The 21983-nt window shown below is 36.9% G+C and overlaps 1 protein-coding gene across 1 annotated transcript in view; it reads right to left on the bottom strand.

Moving 5' to 3' along the window:
• LOC102828904 (ovostatin-like) overlaps positions 1-21983 on the bottom strand; it is an 87348-nt gene that overhangs the window by 32349 nt on the left and 33016 nt on the right. The window contains exons 11-16 of the mRNA XM_006875484.1: positions 21125-21283; positions 10114-10177; positions 7892-8052; positions 7390-7539; positions 5492-5662; positions 4710-4806 (exon numbers count right to left, since the gene is read on the bottom strand). Coding sequence (XP_006875546.1) covers positions 4710-4806; positions 5492-5662; positions 7390-7539; positions 7892-8052; positions 10114-10177; positions 21125-21283 — 802 coding nt within the window. The remainder of the gene's footprint in view (positions 1-4709; positions 4807-5491; positions 5663-7389; positions 7540-7891; positions 8053-10113; positions 10178-21124; positions 21284-21983) is intronic.

Below are 21983 nucleotides of genomic sequence, written 5' to 3'. Positions count from 1 at the left end.
TTCAATCCTGATGTCACATTTCCTTCATATAATCTAGCTTCTCTGATTATTTTTTCAGCATACAGATTGAATAAGTATGATAAAAGAATATAACCCTGGCTCACCCCTTTCCTAATTTTAAGCCATTCAGTGTTCTAATGTTCTGTTGGAACAATGGCTTCTTGGTCCTCATGAGCACAATTAAGTGTTCCGGAATACTCGTACTTTGCAATGTTGTCCATAGCTTGTCATAATCCACACAATTGAGGCCTTTGTGTAGTTAATAAAATACAGATAAACATTTTTCTTGTATTCTCCACCTTCAGTCAAGATCCATCTGACATCAGCAATCATATCCCTCATTCCACAACCTCGTCTGAATCTGGTTCGAACCTCTGGCAGTTCTCTGTCAATGTATGTTTACATCCAATTTTGGATTATCTTTAGCAAAATTTTACTTGTGTGAGATATTAATGGTATTTTCTGATAACTTCCATATTCCATTGGCTCACCTCTCTTTGGAATGGGCACACATATAGATCTCTTCTAGTCAGTTGGCCAAGTAGTTCCTTTCCAAATTTCTTGGCATAGATGAGTGAACGCCTCCAGTGCTTCATCAGTTTATTGAAAGATTTTCATTTGTATTCCATCAATTCCCGGAGCCTTGTTCTTTGTCAATACCTTCAGTGCACCTTTGACTTCTTTCTTCAGTATTGTTGGCTCTTGATCATGTGCTACCTCTTGAAATTGTTGAACATCAACCATTTCTTTTTGGTTCAGTGACTCTGTATTCTTTCCATCTATTTTGATGTTTTCTGCATCATTCAATATTTTGCCCGGAGATATTGTCAATATTGCAAGTTGAGGCTTGATTTTTTTCTTCAGTTCCCTCAGCTTGAGAAATGCTGAGTGTTTTCTTTCCTTTTGGTTGTCTACTCCAGGTCTTTGTACATTTTCTGATAATAGTTGACTTTCTCTTCTTGAGCTACTCTTTCATATTATCTATTTAGTTCTTCTACCTCCTCACTTCTCCCATTTGCTTTAGCATCTATACACTGGAAAACAACTTTCTGAGTCTCTTCTGACATCCATTTTGGTCTTTTCCTTCTTTCTTGTCTTCTTAATGACTCTTTACATTTCATCCTATAACTCTATAGTCTTCGGTCTTCAGTGTCTAATGCATCAAATCTGTTTTTCAGATGATCTCTAAATTGAGGTGGGGTATATCCAAGGTCATATTTTTGCTTTCATGGACTCATATTAATTTTCTTCAGCTTCTGTCTGAACTTACATATGAACAATTAATGGTCTGTTCCACAGTCTGCCCTGGGCTTTGTTTTTACTGATGATATGGAGCTTTCCCACTATCTCTTCCCACAGATGTTCCCAATTTGATTTCTGTGTATCCAATCTGGTGAGGTCCATGTGTATAGTCATCTTTTATGTTGTTTTAAAAAGTATTTGCAATGAAGAAGTCATTGTTCTTGCAAAATTCTACCGTGTGAGCTCCAGCATCATATCTATCACCATGGCCATGGTTTCCAACTACTGATCCTTCTTCTTTGTTTCCAACTTTTGCATTCCAGTAGCCAGTAGTTATCAACACATCTTGATTGCATATTAGATCATTTTCAGACTGAAGAAGTTGATAGAATTCTTCAATTTATGGAAGCATAAATTTGAATTATAGTGGTCTTTCTTGTAGGTGTATGGATATTATCCTATTACAGACTGTGTTGTTTTTCAAGACAGATCTTGACATTTCTTTTTGATGATAAATTCAATGCCATTCCTCTTCAATTTGTCATTTCATACATAGAAAAATATTTGATTGTTAGGCTCAAAATGGCCAATAGCAGTCTATTTCAGCTCATTAATGCCTAAGCTATCAATGATAATGTGCTCCATTTCATTTTTCATAATCTCTAATTTTCCTAGATTCACACTTCATACATTCCTTGTTCCAATTATTAATGGATGTTTGCAGTTGTTTCTTTTTATTTTGAGTTCTGCCCCATCAGCAAATGAAAGTTCTGAATAGTTTACTTCATTTGTGTCATCGTAGGCAGCTCTACTTTTAGGAGCCAGCTCTTCCCAAGTTGTGTTTTGGGTGCCTTCCAACCTGAGGGGCTCATCTTCCAGCACTATACCTGATAATATTCTGGTGCTCTTCATCATGTTTCAGTAGTTAATATTCTGGTGTTATCTGATAGTGTTCCACTGCTATTCATATGGTTTTCATTGATTAAATATTTTGAAATTGTCCATCTCTCCTTCTTCCTAGTTTGTCTTCATCTGGAAGCTAATCTGTCCACCATGACTGACCCTGCTAATATTTACAATATGGATGTCATAGCTTACAGGATCACAGCAACACACATGTCATCACAGAATAGAAAACTGACAGACGAGTTGTGAGGTCATGTGTAAGTTCAGGTTAAAGCTGAAAATTAAAACAATCTAACATATGACATAGAGATTATCCTTTCAGAATTTAGAAAGCCTCTCAAGAACAAATTTGATGCATTAGACACTAGTAACTGAAGACCAGAAGAGTTGTGGGTTGATATCATGTGCACCATACAGGAAAAAATCAAAAGGTCATTTATAAGGCAGGAAAGATAGAAAAGACAAAAATAAATTTCAGCCCATCCAGAAACAACTGAGGTAGGAAATTTCCATTGGAAAAGATGAGTAGCCCAGCCTGGAGTGAATAGAAGAACAGAAGATACTTCATGAAAGAAAGACGGGCAGGAAAAATCTGAAACAATAATGGGAGTCTGATTGATTACTACAAGAACAAGTAAGCTGTTTGCCTGAGAGCCATCAAGCCAAGTGGTCAGGACCCCTCCCCCCAAGAGCAACCCCCGTTCTAAGACTGAGATTCAAGGGGAATACATGTTGTGTGGGTGTTGACCCTGTTGGTCACTGATAAGGGAAGAGGGGGAAAAAACAACAATGAAGTTGCAAGCTAAGCCTGACCACATTCAATAGACCCCCATGAACAAGGGTGGAGACCTGGATGGCCAACAGTATGGCAAGACCTGGGGACTTCTGGGACCAGAGGCAGTGACATGGTCACAGAGGACTAGAGTGGGAGAGGGAAGCATCCAGCTGATATGAAGTGAGGGGAGATGCACAAGAACACCTATGCTTGCAGATAGTACCCACTTGACCTGGCTTAGATGGCTAGATGATCAGAGCTCGACTAGAAGAAGAAAGAAGAGGGGGGGAATAAAAGAGTAACCTGCTACAATTTGATGAACTTTACCTATACTTATGGACGTAGTAGCTCAAGAAAGGGAACAAATCATTACAGCAATGATCACTCCCATCCCCTTGGTACACAAGGTTGACAGGGATGGGCAACATAGACATTGGCTACCCAAAATGGAGGGGCCTATAAAGGTAAGAAGTGACTGGCTTACAAGCTTTCAAGAGGGAGCCTAGTTCCAGATGGGCCGGGGGAAGATAGAATCACCACTGAATGATTTCCAATCTGTTGGGACTAGGCTGGTGACATGAAATGGGAATGAGACTCTTGTGATACAATAGTGAATAATTGCCATCAGGTCTGACTGTGAGGCTAGGAAATATAGGGGTAGATTTTTTTTTTTTTACAAAGGAGGAGAGTGATTGATTTTGCAGCCCAGGAGTGGAGGTCCCTGGGACCATCAAGTGAGAAGAATGGAGAGCGGGACCCTACCCAGAGAGGCAGTGATGCCAGGGATGGAGACAGAGATGATGACGTGGACAGATGGAGCGGCTGGAGACACTGGACTCAGGGCAGGAGAAGGGCTGCGTGCTGGCAGCCGGGGGTGGGTGCTGTGTGGTGTACCCTTTGGGGTTATATGATGATGCATGGAGGGGACTGTAATCATTGCAATGAAATGAAATACAATAGGATGAGTGTAAAGCTGATGTTCTCCCATGTAAACCTCACAATAAAACCAAACCCAAACAAAAAAAGAATATCAGAAGGAACTCTGAAACTTGCTCTTGAGCTAAAGTGACTGGACAGAAAATTTCAAAGGGCAGCATGAGAAGCCAAAACCAAATATCATAACATTCTCTTTTCCTCTGTCTTGCTTTATTTTCTTAATAGTAGTTCTTTCATATTTAGTACAATATAATGATAAAAATAAACAAACAAACAAACATGGCCTTTAGGTCCTGAATAACTGGATTGCTATCACATCAATGCTATTTATTCTATGTTTCATTGGGCAAGTTAACTTCTTTATGCTTCACTTTCATCATCAGTAAATTGGAGGAGGCAATGGTTCCTAATCTATACATTGTGAGGAATAAATACATTCTAAATCAAATATTTAGAAGTTTGCTCGGCACATAGTAATCATTTAATAAATATTAACTGTCAGAGTATCATTGTCTGAAATTATGTTGTTTGCATATTATCTGCATTCAAAGTAAAATCCATGAGTATTGTGGCACTGTAAGATAAGCACTGGATCGCAAGATTCTTTTGACCCGAAAGGTCAGTGGTTCAAGCTCACCAGTCACTCCTCATAAACCCTATACAGGGTTATATGAGTTGGAGCCAATTCGACCACATTTAACAACAACAACCTTACTTTCTGTATATTTTTATAACATTTCATATGACTTTTTTTAAAAAAAGAAATCTCTCCCATCCACAGACTCTCAACTCACTTCATATGATGACATTACAAACTGCTATTTAATCCTCACATTACACTAAGACTCACGTGAGATATTTTCGACATCATAGCCAGGATGCCTGATATTCTTGCACAGCACTGGTTTACGGTGATGAGAGTTGGTAAAAACCTTTAATCCCATTGCCTTTCAAGATAAAACCAATTTTAGATCAGACACCATTAAAGAGTAGCACTTTTGACAAATTTTTGTTCTTTAAATATTTTTTCATTCTCTTCTCTTGTTTATTTCTCTATCTCTAAACATCACAAATCTAGGAATACTTGCCTTTTACTAAATTCTATATTTTCAATAAAAGTATTGGACATTCAACACCATGCAAACAGCAGTTAAGAAATGAAATGATGTATATCAATTAGCAAATATGCTGTAAAAATTGTCTTTAAAGTGCTAAAGAGCAAAGATGTTATTTGAGAACTAAGATGCACCTGACTTGACAGGATTTAACAACAACACATAATGCATCTGGTAGTATGTTAGGAAAATGGATACTTTTCTCAGATACCAGTTCTTTATTTAAAATGAATACTCCAAGAATTATTGAATTAAAAGCACACATATAAAACTATCTCTCTGCTGCTTTCATTTCAATTATTTATATTTTGTCCCACATATTCATCACATTGGAGTCCTGGTGTGGTACTGCGGGTTAATGTGCTGGACTGCGAAATCTGTTTGAACTGCAAGGTTGGTGGTTTAACTCACCAACTGCTCTTTGGAAATCCTATACTGGGTCACTCTGCATCAGAACTCACTTGATGGCACTTATCAACAACAATAACAACATTCAACACATTAATGATTATCTTACCTTCACAAGGTCATATGCATCTTTTCCAAAGTCAGCCCATTCAGGTGCATAATAAATTCCATTGTGAAGTATTTCCTCCTGTTGAAGACATGGATCTCTAGGGCCATCCTCTAAGTTAAATCCTTTAAAATAATAGCCATATAGTTGCCTGTACCGTAGCTTATTATATACCTAGGTGGTAGAAGAAAATAAATGATGTAATTTTTTATGGAAAATAATTCAACCTTCTTCTTATAAGTTATCATCATCTCTATATCAAATAAGTAGTTGATGTGGTACTGTAGGATCAGCATTGGATGGTGAACCACAAGGTCAGCAGTTCAAATCCACCAGTTGTTCCTTGGAAAGCCTATACCCGGTTGCCATAACTCAGAACAGATTTGACAACACTTTCTAACAACAACAAAAAAGGTATAGGACCATTGTTGTTGTTGTTAAGTGCTGTCGAGTCGGTTTCGACCCATAGCGACCCTGAATAGGGTTTCCGAGGCTCTAAATCTTTACGGGAGCAGATCGCCTTATCTTTCTCCCGCGGAGCAGCTGGTAGTTTCGAACTGCTGACCTTCCGGTTCGCAGCCCGATTCGTAACCACTACGCTACCATAGGACCATAGAGCTCTAAACATTTGGAAATGCTTTTCAATTGGTTGTCAGCAACGGACTGTAAATCACAAGGTTGGCAGTTTAAACCCACCAGTTGCTCCTCAGAAATCCTATATAAAGGTCGTTGTAAGTCAGAACTGACTTGGCTGCATTTAACAAAAGCAACAACAAACAATTGTTGGCTTACTCACAATCAATAAAAATACAGAGATTCAATTTAATTTTAATAACTTATTGATAAAAAGACTTCACAACAGTCTTTGATTCTTCAAGGTCAGATGCTGCTGGGTAATTTATTAATATTTCTTGAAGTAAAGATTTAGGGATACTATATATGAGTCAGGCTGCTAACCTCAAGGTCAGCAGTTCGAAACTACCAGCTGTTCCGCGGGAGAAAGATGAGGCTCCCGTAAAGATTTATAGACTTGGAAACCCTATTCAGGGTCGCTGTGAGTCGACTCCGTGGCATGCTACCACCACCACCACCACCACCATATTAATGTGGTTTACTTGACAGTAAAATGAAATAACATATCAGAATATTTATTTAGTAGCATGCCTGTGAAGTAGTAGAGATTCAGTAAAATGCTATTTATTTTTAAAAGCACTGCTCACTTTTACCATTATAAGTGCGTTTAGAGTAAATAGAGTCCATTTTACATGATATCTAGCCTAATTTATTTAGACTTTGGCCAATTTCTTGGTTCCCTAGTTTATATAAGATTTATATAAGGACTAAGTAGTGTTTCAGTCTGTTGTACATAGGGTCTCTATAAGTCAACTAACTTGATGGCACCTAACAATAACAATCTGAGGTAAAGATATACACTAACCAATAAACCAAACTCACAGCAGTTTGGTTTACTGGTTAGTGTGTATCTTTACCTTAGATTCACCATCACCTGACTCATAGTGATGTTACTGTAGTTGTTGTTAAGTGGCGTTGAGTCGGTTTCAACCCATAGAGACCCTGCATAGGGTTTCCAAGGAGCATCTGGTTAGCTTGAACCACTGACCTTGTGGTGCAAACTGACTTTGCAGTCCGGCACTTAAACTCACAGCTCCATACCAATATTCCAGTGACCCTATAGGACAGGCTGAAACTGTCCTATAAGGTTTCTAATTCTACAAATCTTCACGTAGGGGTGCAAACTGCCATATATTTCTCCTGAGGAGGAGCTGGTGAGCTTACATGCCTGATCTTTCAGGTAGTAGCTGAGTGCTTGACCACTGTGCCACCAGGTTTTCTGTAAAACCAAACAGTTTTTGGAAAATCAGATTTTTTAAATTACTCACAGTTTGTGCTGATAGTTGATCATAATTCCGTAGTAATAACACACTTTCATCTATAGCCAATAGAGCACAAAGAGAGTTTGAGGCAGCTGAGATTTGAAGACTAGTATTAGAGCCTGGTAAGTTTACATCTTTAGAAAAATTTAAGTTGACCTGAAAATTAAAATAGACAAAAGGGCAAGGGGATGGCAAGTCATATGAAAAGAGTTATCTTTTATATCACATTAATTTTCATCAAACATAAACACAATTTGGGAGAATCTTCTCAGAGATTTACCTTTCTATTGGAATCTATAGCTTAGTAAGACAAGGGTGCTAGCCTAAGTGGACACCATAATTGTGGTATTTTTAATCGTTCAGCCTAGTATGTTTACCATGCTGATTTTCTTTTATTTTGCATTCTTCAACTCTCAGAATACTAAGTTGAACTAAAACCACCATGTACATGAATTTTCCTTATTTTTCCAACAAGTTGAACAAATCTGAGAAATACATTTTTCCTTGCCTCATTTTGGAAGCATTTCTCAATTTCGAAATGGGTGCTGTCAGCGATCATCTCTCCTCCAGGATGTAAGGTGTAGACAAGCATGAGAGCGGAGGGAGCTAATTCGATGTTAGCTTCTATAGGGATCGAAAACATGCCCTTCATATCTGTGAAAACAGAAGATCAAATTCAAAAAGAACCTTGGCAAGATTGCAGACTGGTACATAACAGAAACCTTCTATTAAATGTTCTAGCCATCTTACCCATTACCAGTGAACAAGACAACCTCTGACCCAACAAACTAATTTATAAAGTATTTCTGAGAGAAATTTACAACCTCTTCCACAAATAGCTAAAAAAAAAAAAGGAGTGGGGGGAGGGAGTATAGTTGGACATCCCTTAAATGCTTCAAACTTGAAAAGCTTAACTTGTTTTATTTTAAAATAAAATATGTTTAGACATAGATCCTTATTGCCTTTTCTTGGGAAAGACTGAACCTTATAATGTTGTTGTTAAGTGCCATCCAGTCAGTTCTGATTCACAGTGACCCACTCTTCAGAAACCCTATACGGGGTTGCTATGAGTCAGAACCAACTCTACGACACTTAACAACAACAACAACAACATAGTAAAATTAATTTTAAAAAACATTATTCTTACTAACACTATAACTCTTTATTAATTTGTAAGTGTTTTGTTTGGAATTGTGTCTTTTCATAGAACTTTGAATTTTCTCCCATTCAAGTGCTAACCAAGACCAATCCTGCTTATCTTCTGCTTATCTTCTGATATCAGATGAGATCAAGTGTGTTTAGGATAGTATGGTTGTAGACTTTGTACTTTTCAAAGGGTGATTTGGGGTAGTAAACAACTCTAAAGTGAATGGTTGTGACTTTTAAAGAAAAATATATAAGGGTGAGTAAAAAATGATCCACATTCCAGTTATATTAAAATGCCCATCCATGTCCATGGTTGATGACAACATTGAGCAGACACATGAAGTGATTGTGCCAAATAGATGAGTGACACTGGATTATGTGATAAATCATATGCAAATCAGCCATGGCTCTGCCTATGAAATAATCCATCACAGACTTGGATTTCGAAAAGTTAGTGTGAGATGGGTACTGAAACAACTTGCAGAAGAGCATAAACAGAAGTGTTTGGACATCTGCAAACAACATTTGGACGGATACTTGAAGGGAGGTAGAAGTTTCTTTTAAAAAAAAAATCGTTACTGGTGACAAGACATGGATTCATCACTGTAATTCTGAGAGTAAATGGCTGATTATGGACTGGAAACATCCTCCATGGCTGACCAAGAAATAATTCAAAAGTCAATCATCATCTGGAAAATTGATGCTTATTATTTCTGGGATTCTTAAGGTCCAATATTAGAACACTATCAGGAAAATTTTCAACAATCAACAGTGCTCATTGTTGAAATGTTCACTGAAGAACTGAAAGCCTAAACTTCGGATTAAATGCAGAGGATTGCTATCCAAGGGCCTTGTGATCTTCTATGACAATGCATGTTCACACAACTCTGCTCATACTGTTGACACTCTGCAAAAACTTTATTTTGAGGTGCTAAAGCAACCTCCCTATAGTCCTCATCTTGCTCCAGGAGACTTTCACCTGTTTGGACCCCTGAAAGCAGCCCTTCAATGATGAAAATTCACCTCTGATGGAGAAGTGAAGACAGCGGTGCATTTGTGACTCACAATTCAGCCTAAAACATTTTAAAATAAGGAAGTAGGGAAGCTTGTTGACAGATGGACAAAGTGTATTGAAAAACAAGGAGATTATGTAAAAAAAAAAAATGATGCATTTGTCTTTTCTAAAATTAAATTAAAATACATTCTACAGCCAGACTGGAGTGGGGTTAGTTGGCTGACCCATGGAACTAGAACCAAGTGCCCTTAGCTTGAGGCTTATGATAAAGTAGTGTGTTCTGTGTGCATTTATCAACAGTCCTAAAAAAGTTTTGTAACATTGGCTGAGCAGAAAAAGGCCTGTTTTTGAGCACAGCTGAGGGAAAAAAAAAAAAAAAAAGGCTGTCATGACTGGAACAACTGTACACTGAACATTTCTGATCCTAAATTGTAACCTGTTAACTTCTCTATTAAACCCCTTAACTGTGAGCATGGTGACTGAGTTTAGTGTGACTCACTCTTGTAGAATACAATACAATTAAACCATTCTCTTTGCATTAACTTCTGGAATAAAATTATGAGCCTCACCATCATTATTGAGCTTGATGATTTTCTTTTGTCCATAAAGAATTATTGCACCTTTTGAAATCACCTAGGAGAATAAAAATATTATGGTAAAGTTTAGGGAATCATAACAAAATTTCATTGAATTAAAAACTGTAATATGTCTCTTTTTGCAGACTGAAAAACAAAATGGAACATAGTTGTCAGTGAAATCAGGATACCAGCAAATATGTTTATTATTCTAAAAGCTATGTTGGAGAAAATTGAAGAGTCATGATTAAATTTGCTGCAAGACAATTTAATGTTTGTGTTAAAATCTCCTTTTTCATGGTTATAACTTTGTGGTATTCTTCCTCTAGGACATATTCCTAAAACAAAGAATTCCTGTGTGATATGATAAAATAATTTTCATTACTTATTTCTTTACTTTACTTTATATTACTTATAGTAAGTGTTGAATTACTCCTGAATTTATTTACTTTAATAAAATAAAGCTACACAAAGGCATTATAAAGTGTTTCCAAGTGCTTGGAGAAGTTCCTGGAAAATGGCCTTGTTTGATAAATAAGCTATATTCAAGGACGGTCACCTCCATTTAATATTGTAGAAAAAAAAAGGAAAAGGGAAGGATTTTCAAAAGGATGTTTTTGTCATGTCACCTTTATCAACAAACGTATAAAAATCTACATCACACCTGAGTTATGATCTTTAAAATCAAGCAAAGCTTGGAGAGTTGCAATCTTATAAGAAAACCATTGCATTTTACATTAAAATTTCAGAATATCATTTAAAAAGATGCTGAGACTTGGAAAATTAACTCTCATAAAATCATGCAGCCTAAAGTTTCTGGAGTTGGTAATCCTACTCTGGTTACTATTTCAGTGGGCTCTAATGTTGCTTTAACTTCCTGGAGTGCCAGGTTTGAATAACTGATTACAAAGCACTGAGCGCTTATTATTTGCTAGCTAAAAGGGTTGTACTTCTACTCGGTGCAAGAACAGTTGAAGAGAGGTATAAGACTCAATATTTAATGAGCCTTTATGGCACTTATCTGAATATTGTTATGTGTATTTATGCCTTAAATTCTCAAAATAGTAATGAAGCAAGGAGAAAAGGAGGTCCAGAGATCAGGATCAAACCTGAGTCACATATGGTGTGGTGCCGTAGGATAAGCACTCAACCGTAAAGTTGGTTTGAACTGAAAGGTTGGGGGTTCAAACTCACCAGCCACTCCTCAGACACAGGGTCGCTATGAATCAGAACTGACTTGAAGGCACTTAACAACAGGAACAACAACTATTGACTCAAGTCTTGTGTCTAAAACATGAAGGGATGTTGGAGTCCACTTGCTTAATCAGTTTTAAAGATGTACAGACATACTCAGGATGCATAGATGAGCAGTCACAGCCTGGGACGTTCCATTAAAAACAACCACCCATAAAAATGCTGTATTTTACTTCCTTGTAAGATGTTTTACAGACCAGATTGGTTTACCCAGTGCCACAGACATAACCTTAAAGGACTACCTTCTGCTGGGGCACAGGAGTACACAAGTCCCTGGGAGGGTCTTGAAACAGGGTCCTGAGAATCACACATGATTGACATCAGAATCAATTTTGTTTGCCCCTACCACAGGTCTTTGTGATGGAATCCATCTTTAAAAAAATGCTGAAAACTCATTTAGCATAGTATTGTTGTTATTAAGTGTCATTGAGTTAGTTTGGACTCATAATGACTTTGTATAGGGTTTCTGAAGAGCACTTGGTGGGTTTGAACTGCCAAACTTGTGATTTGAAGTCCAGTGCTGATCCCATAACACCACACCAGAGTCCCTCCTAAATGGGTCACTTCCCAGAAATCTCCACCTACTCCTATGAATTAACAGGATACTTTTTTCCCACCTAAAACTTTTTGAATCCAGCAAAACCTCTGTTCAGGGAAATGAGAGCTAGCTTTGCCTAGGTTCCTCATTTCCATGGTTAGATCTTTTCCTCTCAATAAATCTTTAATTCTTTTGCCCATGTGAAACTCTGTCTAATCTGATGATTCTTGGTCAATAAAGACAAGCACCCTCTTTTTAGGGGTTGGGACCCACCTACACCTAGATAACAATAAGATTGTTGTTAAGATCTGTCGAGCTGTTTCCAACTCATAGTGACACTGTATAGGATTTCTGAGAAGCAACTGATGGATTTGAACCACCACCTTGCGGTTCAAACCACCTTGTGGTCCAGTGTCACACCAGGACTCCAAACAGTAAGATAGGAATTAATATAACAAAGGAGTAAACTGAGGGGGCACAAAGGGTTAGAGATATTTTCCCAAGCTTGTTCAGCTATGTTACCTCTTAAAAGCCTAACAATTCAAGACTGCTAGCAAGATCGCAGACTAGGCAGACACACTACACCGACCTTCTACAACAAAGATACAAAAGACCAAATGAAACAGACACAGATGAAAATGCTAGAACACCGAACTTCAGAAGAAAGGTTAGAGAAGTAGATTGAGTGCTTGCTGAGAAGATACGCTGAGCAGGGATAGTGAGAGACAGTGAACAGCCGGCCAGATGAGGTGTGACCACCTCGAACTATTGTGAGTACTTTGGTGACAGAGATTGGCCTGGCAGAGCACATTCACACACTTAATGGGAAGAGTGTGATTCCTTCTTTTTCTTCTATGTGGGGCTGTGGGTTAATGCGCTGGACTGCAAAGTCAGTTTGAACCACAGGGTTGATGGTTCAAGCTCACCAGCTGCTTCTTGGAAACCCTATGCAGGGTTGCTATGAGTTGGAACTGACTCTACAGCACTTAACAACAACAGCAACCCTGGTTATCAGAGGTATGGCCAGCTCCTACCCTCAGCTACCCCCAGCGCAGATCCTGATGTTCAGGAGTTCAGAGCCAAGTGTGAGGTGGAGGCCAGCTGTGACTCTTTGGTGCCTAGATTTTAGCAGGCTAGGCTCCAGGCCTACTGAACCTACAGAACCACCAGACCAGCATTAGTCTAGCAGAAGCCCCCATAACAAGTTACCCTGTGTCTAGCTTCACTGTGGTCTTAACAGGCACTGAAACCAGCTCCATCAAGAACCCTGGTGTGATGTTATAAGATAAACACTGGAATGTTAATTACAAAGTTGTCACTTTAATGAGCCTTTATGGTACTTTTCTGAGTATTGTTAAGTGTATTTTTTCCTTGAATTCTCAAAACAGTAATGAGTCAGGGAGAAAAAGGAGTCCAGAAATCAGGATTAAACATAAGCTACTTATTGACTAAATAAAGCCCTTTGACTAAAGTCTCAAACCTACCAGTGGCTCTCAGAAACTCTTAACAGGGTTGCTATGAGTTGGAATTGACTTGATGGCACAGAACAACAAGCCTATATGAATTCTACCTAGCATGAGGAATTCCACTGTAACATCGCCCACACCTACTCCATGAGCTCCTTAACTGGCAGGAGAGCCCCAGAGTTTTCTCCTCTTTGGGTCCAATAGCTGCACAGTCTTTTTTGTTTTGTTTCATGCTTCCCCTTTGTTGTTACTTTGTTTTTGTTTGTTTATTGTTTCTACTCCTTCTTTCTTTCCATTCCCTTAAATTTTATCCTTTCTCTCTCTACATTTGGTTTTTCTTCTTTTCTTCTGTTTCTCATTTCTCCTCTTTTTGTTTTCCCTCCCTTTTGATCTTCCTTTACTGCTCTCTGCTCTCTTTCTCTTTTCATCTTCCCTCTCCCTAGATTTTATAAGTGTTGTGGGGTTTTTTTGAAATTTTATTTTTTCCTTTTATTTTCTCCTTATTTTTCTCTTCCATAGCTATATTTTCCTGTCCCTCTTTTCTCTTTTTAGTTATTATATTCTTGATTTTTTTTCTGGTTGCTGCCTGTTTTTATTTATTTTTTCTCCTTTATTATTTTATCTTTTAATTGTTGGCTGTTTATTTGTTTATCCAGTTTTGTTTTCTTGTGTATGTATGTGTGTCTGGGGAAGCTCTTCTCTTTCCCACTTGATAGAAGACAGCAACCATGCCCTGTAGACCATCCAGCCACAACCGTACCTTCTGAAGATTCAACCACTGGACAAGAGCCAATATCAGCTCTGATGTCACCTGATTAATGATAGACAGAAGCCTCCACCAACTAAACCCACTGTAAACATTAACAGCAAACAGAGAGAGATACATGGATAGTGAAAAAAGAACAGTGTATACACTTCCATTCTATCTATAGGAGACAGATGGTTAGAGCCTAAGAATACATCAACATACAGTCATCAATAAAATACAAATAACAACAATGTCCTGAAGACACAGACAATTTTAGCTTACACAAAGAAACAAGAGAGAATGGCTTAAACAAATGATCATGATGCAAAGCCAGAAAATGTTCCTGAAGAAGAAAAGCTAATAGAATTAACTGAAAAACAATTCAAAAAAATGATATTTAGGTCCATTCAAAGTATTGAAAAAAAGATCTAGGAAAGCAAGGAGAACACAGAAAAAAATTAAGAACTCAAGAAAACACTACAAGAACAGACAAAATAAATGCAAAGTTTGAAAGAATACAAAATCTGCAATTAGAAATACAGAAAATGAATACTAAGATTTGAAACAATGGAGAATACATTGAAAGGGAAAAGTGTAGATTTGATGCAATGGAAGCCTGAATTAATAATCTTGAAGAATAAATTTATCAGTACTATTATAGAAGAACAGTCAGGAAAAGGTTTGAAAACATCTGAAGAAAACCTAAGAGTTATGTGGGACACCATGAAGAGTAACAATTTATGGGCGATTGGACTTCCAGAACAGAAAGACTACAAAAAGCACAGAGAAAATTGTTGAAGAGTTGTTGAAAGAAACTTCTCTAACATTGTGAAAGACGTGAAGATAAGCATACAAGACACTGAACTAACTCTAAACAGGATTAGTTTCAAAAGAAAATAACAAAGACATATTAAAATCAAACTTTCCAAAACGAAAGATAAGGAAAGAATCATGAAAGCAGCTCGAGAAAAATGAAAAGTTACCTACAAAGGAGCACCAATAAGACTAAACTCTGATTTCTTGGAAGAAACCATGTAGACAAGAGGGCAGTGGGATGACACATACAAAACTCTGGGGGGAAAAAAAGTTACTAAACAAGAATCATATGCCCAACAATGTTGTCCCTCAAATATGACAACAAAATCCAGACATTTCCAAATAAACAGAAATTAAAGGAATTTGTACTAACCAGACCAACTTTGCAAAAAATACTATAGGATGTTCTTTGAACCAACAACAGTAGACAACAACCTGAGAATAACATACATGACAACACTACCCAGAAGTCAATTCAGATATAGAAGTATTTAAAGTAAAACCTACAAGACTTAAAGTAGGAAATGAGGTATCAATTTGTAATAAAGTTAACTACAAAGCAAAAAGAGGGAATAGAGCAGGTACAGAACTTCCAAATGGTGAAGAAATCAACTAGATTTCAAGATAAAACAGACTATTTTAAATGGAGTAAAAAAATTAATGTATTATAGGGTAACCTCAAAGAAAATTAATACACCTTCACATCAAAATTAAAAATAGGAAAATCAGAAATATTTAGTAAACATTAACACACAGAAATGAAAATGAAAAGAAAACCCAGATACAAAATGAACTCAACGCAAAAATTTATGTAGAACAAAAAAACTAGCAGAACCTCTAAAAAACACATAGCAAAATGACAGTAATCAACTTTATCTATTATTGACAATTACAGAAAACTGTAAATGGATTAAATGCATCAATCAGAAGACAGATATACCAGAATGGATAAGAAAACAGGATCCTTCAATATACTGTCTACAAGAGACACATCAAAATGTTGGAGACAGCCTAAATGCTCATCAATAGAAGAATGGCTAAATGAACTTTGGTACATACACACAATGTAATATTGAAGAATAATGATTAATCTTCAAAAAAACTTACAACATGGATGCCCCTGGATGACGTTATGCTGAGTTAAATTAGTCAGTCAAAAAAGGGCAAACATTACATGAGACCACTGTTGTAAATTGTTAAAAAAAAAAAAAAAGTTTTCTTGATAAAAGAAATACTCTATGATTGTTATGGGGGGAACAATGAGGAGGGAATATTATTCACAGACTAGAGGGTAGACACATATTAACATGGGTGATGGGGCAGGCAGGTGGGAGGTTGACATCAGTAAGATGAAGGTAGCAGGAGACAAAGGGAGAAATACAATAGTTAAAGTGAATAGAAGCGAATACTATTAACTTATGATACGTGGAGGGGCTTGCAATCAATGTAATACAGTAAAGTATATGATTTGTTGAAAATATGATCTGCTCTTTAAATCTTCATTCAATTCACAAAAAAGGTTAAAAAAAGAAAAAACCAATTCATTTCAGGTTTCATTTATTATGTCTAAAATATTGTACTGACGGGTTTCTTGAACAATGCATACCATAATAAGTGAAGATATATACTAGGGAGCTTCAAAATTTTTGTGAAAAAAATGGAATAAGAAGATAATGGAATTTGCCCATGAATTTTTGAAGTTCCCTATTATAACAGTAGTTGCTGTTGTTAAGAGTCATTGAGTCAATTCTGACTCAGATTGACTCTGTATAAGTTTTCCTAGGAGTGGCTGGTGGGTTTTAACCACTATCTTGTGGTTAGAAGTTCAGTTTTATCCTACAGTGTCACACCAGGGTTCTCATATAATGGTGAGAAACCAAATACAGTCCTTGATCTCATGGAGGTTACAGAATAGTGGGCATACAGGCAATTATGAAATATTGACATACATAAAGTCAATAAGCACAGGCTTTCATAAGAATACTGATGAGAAATGAAGTCCATTAAGGAAGGCCATTATATGGCTCTGTAGCATAAGCATTGAATTGCTGTCTGCAAGGTTGGTGGTTTAAACCCACCAATCACTCCTTGGAAACTCTATACAGGGTGGCTATGATTTGGAACCGACTTGTCAAAACTGACTCAATGACACTTAACAACAACAACAATAAAAGTCATGAAAGGATGTGTAAAAGGTCTTGGATTGTCTAGGGGATCAAAGAAAGGCTTTCTTAAAGATGTTCATTAAGGTGAGAGGTAAATGGTAACGAAGAATCATCTAGGAAAATGGGGTGCAGGCAGTTGGGGTGATGGCTAGTAGATGAGCAAAAAGGTAATTCTGGGCTGAAGGAAAACCATGAAAGCATGGCTTGTCCAAGAATATGAAATGCCTCTGTGTCTGCTATACAGCAGAATGATAAAAAAATGAACTTGGCAAGCTTGGTGGGAATCTTTCAGGCTGAGAAAGGAGTCTATTTTAATATAAATAGAAAGGCATTGGATATAATCCAGTTGTTGTCATTGTTGTTAAGTGTTGTAAAGAGTTTCCAAGGAGTGACTGGTTGATTTGAAAATTGAACTGTGGTTAGCAGTCCAGAGTGAAATCATCCTGATTGATTCTGGGGAAAAAAAAAAATCTAGATTTTGTGTCCTCTTTCCTATAAAAGCCCCTGTATACAGTAAAGAAAACAAACAACTAAAAATAAAAAATGAAGGAAAGAGAGGGAGGAAAGAAAGGAGGAAAGCCCAAAAGAAAAAGGAGAGAAAGAACAAAAATAAGAACTCTTAAAAATTATAGTAGAAACCATATGTAACCCTGATCCATCATTTAAAATAGAAACATGGGAACTGATTGCAAAGGCTTATCAAAACAGAGGATGATCAAACCTGAGCTATTTCAAGAGGAATGAATGCTGATGACAAATGCACCAATTTACTCCACAGATCTGTCTTAGATGAACTGACCGCCTATTTCAGAAGACTTGTCAGAACAAGATTGCTTGGCTCTACTCCCAGAGTTTCTGATTTACAAGATTAGGGTGGAGTCTGAGAAATGTGTATTTCTAACACCGTCCTGTTTGATGATGACATTACTAGCCTGAGAACAGCACTGTGAGAATAGCTGTCCTGAACTGTCCCCAAAGTGAATCATTTACTCTTCTGTATCATCTTAAACCCACTGTTGATTCTAACTCATAGTGATCCTATGTAGAGATTCTGAGGCTGTCAATCTATATGGGAACAGAAAGCCTCTTCTTTCCCCTGTGGACTGGCTGGTGGATTTGAACTCTTGACCTTATGGTTCCCAGCCCAATGCACATCACACAACGCCACGGGGGCTTCTTACTTCGTATCACTTTGTGACTGTTATCTTCCATTGTTGCACTTATGCCATTATAATTTAACATTTTATTTCTAGTTACTCATTTTTTGGTTCCCCTATTTCCATAGTGCCTAATACTGTAACTAGATTATAAAAGTTATTCAATAATGTTTGCTGATTCAAATTCATATTTAATTAAGTTTATGTCATCCTCACCAATCTTAATGAAGAGCCATGTATCCACTGAAACTACATAGAATAATAATCAATAGAAATCCATTAGAACATAAACAAATGATACTTTTTGTGTGCCAGGCATTGATCAGAGGACTTTATATGTGCTATTGCATTTAATTCTCTTAATAATTCTATGACTAAACAATAATATTATCACTAGAGAAGGACATCATGTTTGGTAAAGTAGAAGGACAGAGAAAATGGGGAAAACCCTCAAAGAGATAGATTTACACAATAGCCACCACAGTGGACTCAACTATATCAAAGATTATGAAGTGTGGTGAGAAAGATGAATTGGATAAGGGTATGGTCCTGGTGTGGTGTTGTAAGATAAGCACTGGACCACTAGGTAGGTTTGAACCTCTGAGTTGGTGGTTCAAACGCACCAACCACTCCTCAGAAACCCTGTACAGGGTTGCTATCTATGAGTTGGAACTGACTCAAAGGCACATAACAACAACAACATGGTGGTAACTTAACCTACTTTGTCACTTTTTTCCATAGAAATTAAAATTATTTACACTATATCTTTATCTTTACTTTGACATCATGGTGTAAGGGTAAAAAGGAATTTGAAAGTCAAGAAATGAGTTTGGCTATGGAAGAATATTTTTAGTGCATACCACATAATTGAAGGTTGCTGTGTAAGTTTGATCTTTAAAGCTTTCCATATTGAGAAGGTAATGCACCATCACCAATTTCTGCTGATTGCATCTCAGTTCTTCCATCTCTGGGACAATCTTTAGGAAACTATTAGTCTTGGAATAAAATCGTTGTACAAAATACTTCGATTGAGGATAATGAGGTAACATCCATCCATCAAACTTGCAGTTTTCATCATTCTTGTAGGTTGCCTAGACAAATAATTAAATGTATAGGTATTTTAGGACAAAGAGAATGGAGGAATGAAAGAATATCTGCTTAGATGGTTTATTGTCATGCTGCTCTTATCTGTACATAAAAATTACAGGGCTCTCATCATTAAGGAAGACCATAGATGAATTGATGCTTTTGACTTATGGTATTGGAGGAGAATATTGAAAGTGCCATGGGCTGCCCATAGAACTAGCAGATCTCTGTTGGAAGAAGTACAGCCAGAGTGCTCCTTGGAGGTCAGGATGGCCAAACTTCATCTCTCATATTTTGAACATATTGTCAGGAGGGACCAGTCGCTGGAGAAGGATATCATGTTTGGTAAGGCGGAGGGTCAGAGAAAAAGAGGAAGATTCCCAGCGAGGTGGATTGGCAAAGGGCATCATCAATGGGCTCAATGAAGCATGGCAACAATAATGAAGTTGGCCCAGGATGGGGCAGTGTTTCTTTTTGTTGTGCATAGGGCTGCTATGAGTCGATATCGACTCAATGGCACCTAACAACAACAACAATATCATTAAGTATAACCTAATTTCCATAATTTCACTTATACTCTGGAGTGATTACTATATAGTTTTATGAAGTTTATTATTTATTTCTATTAAGATCAGGCTTTATAATAGTTTCATAAAATGTATTAAATTACTCTAAAAATATTCTGTTTTGTTCTACAATTTTGTTTTAAATAGGCAACACTTGATGTCACATTAGTCAGAATTAACTCAACAACATTTTTTTTTTTAACAGCAACTTGGGCTTTTTTTGTTTTTGTTTCCTTGAGAAATCTCTCATGATAATATGAGGAACTGCTGTGAATGCAGGGAAGTCCCTAGATAGTACCTTTACTGCTCAACTACTAATCTAAAAGTTGGTGGTTCAAACTCATCCTTTGGTGTCATGGAAGAAAGTCTGGCCTGCTGCTTTCATAAGGATTACAGCCAAGAAAACCTCTTAGAACAGTTAGACACTGGAACACTGAAGCTACTGTGAGTTTGAATCAATTCGACATCAGTAGGCATTTTTAAAAATTTTTATTAAATGAGTGCAGGAATTGTTTGTGCTACTAAATACATAATATTTTTATAATGGAAAAATGGCAAAGTTTTTATGAAATATGACAGAGAGCACTGTAACTGCAGGCATTTATTATTATCAAAACAAAGACCTAAAAGGTGTTTTTAAAATGCAAAGGATGCGCTGATCATTAATTATTACAGGTCGTAACTTACTACTCTCTTGAACTCATTCATAAAAATTCTTTACTTTATTTCATGGCAGGTTATAAGGTTTCCCAAATACTTCCTTTTATGAGACTATAATTACCTTTCTATTTCCATAATGACAGTGAATTGCTGCTCTATTTTTCTTGGGTAATTCTTTTTCATATACACAAGTATGACTACTATCTTTCTGCCTATACTAGGATTCATAAAGCAATTATTTTCTCTATTTTCCACAGGATTTGTGGTTCTGTGGGTTGATGTGCTGAACTGCAAAGTAGGTTTGAACCACAAGGTCAGTGGTTCAAGCTCACCAGCCGCTCCTTGGAAACTTTATACAGGGTTGCTATGGGTTGAAACTGACTTGATGACACTTAACAATAAGAACATTTCCCTAATATTTAGCCACTTTAAAAAGTTCTTAATTCACACCAAATTTTCATGTCTGTTCTATAAATATCATTAAGGTAGACCTAAACCTTAGTTAGACAACACAGTGCTTTCGCCTCTACTTGCCTTTGGCTAACTTACTTTCAAAGTGATATTTGGGTATGTCATCTTAGATGTGTCCAAGGAAAATTGAGCAGTGCCATGTACATCTGTAGTATAGTTGCCCACAATTTTGTCCTTTAGGTGCAAGTGGACGACTTCATTGGAGATGGGAGTCTTGTCTGGACGAAGCAATTTAATCTGTATAAGTAGAAGAAAACAAGTGACTGAAGCATTTAGTGAATTTGGGAGTCAACTTTGAGGGTACATGTCAAGATTCTGTCACTGGTACAACTCGTTCCTTGCTGTGCCTGCATTTCCTTAGTAGTTTCATCTACTGCTTTTGGGTACATGAAAGATTCAATCAACATATTGATGCTCCTACACCCTATTTCTCCTACTTTTTTGAAAATAACTTTTTTGAAAGTCAAACTCATATATTTCACTGTATTCTGAGTATTTTTATTGTGAAAATATTACCCAAGTCCCACTGCTATGGAGTAAATTCCAGCTCATAGCAACCCTATGTAAGGTTTCTAAGGCTGCAAATATTTACAGGAGGAGAAAACCTCCTCTTTCTCTTGCAGAGTTGTTGGTGGATGCAAAATGCTGGCTTTATAGTTAGTAGTCCAACATATAACCAACTACGCCAACAGAGCTCCTAAAAATACTACAGAAACCCACAAATTTGAATTATTGATTAGTCTGTGCTATCTTCTCGTTCTTAATTTATCTCAGGGCCCAACCATTCATTTACCCACCCAAATCAATTATCTGGGGACAGTCTGAATTTTTTTCACCCACAATTTCAATTGTTGATAAAATACATCTTAATTTTATCTTCTTAACATTATGTTTCCAATTGATTATATTGATTCTTATTGTTGTTGTCTCCTAGTGT

This window comes from Chrysochloris asiatica, unplaced genomic scaffold (genome assembly GCF_000296735.1).
Source record: "Chrysochloris asiatica unplaced genomic scaffold, ChrAsi1.0 scaffold00328, whole genome shotgun sequence".
Lineage (NCBI taxonomy): Eukaryota > Metazoa > Chordata > Mammalia > Afrosoricida > Chrysochloridae > Chrysochloris > Chrysochloris asiatica.
Note: the sequence above shows the minus strand (reverse complement) of the source record. Positions and strands in the feature narration are given on the sequence as shown.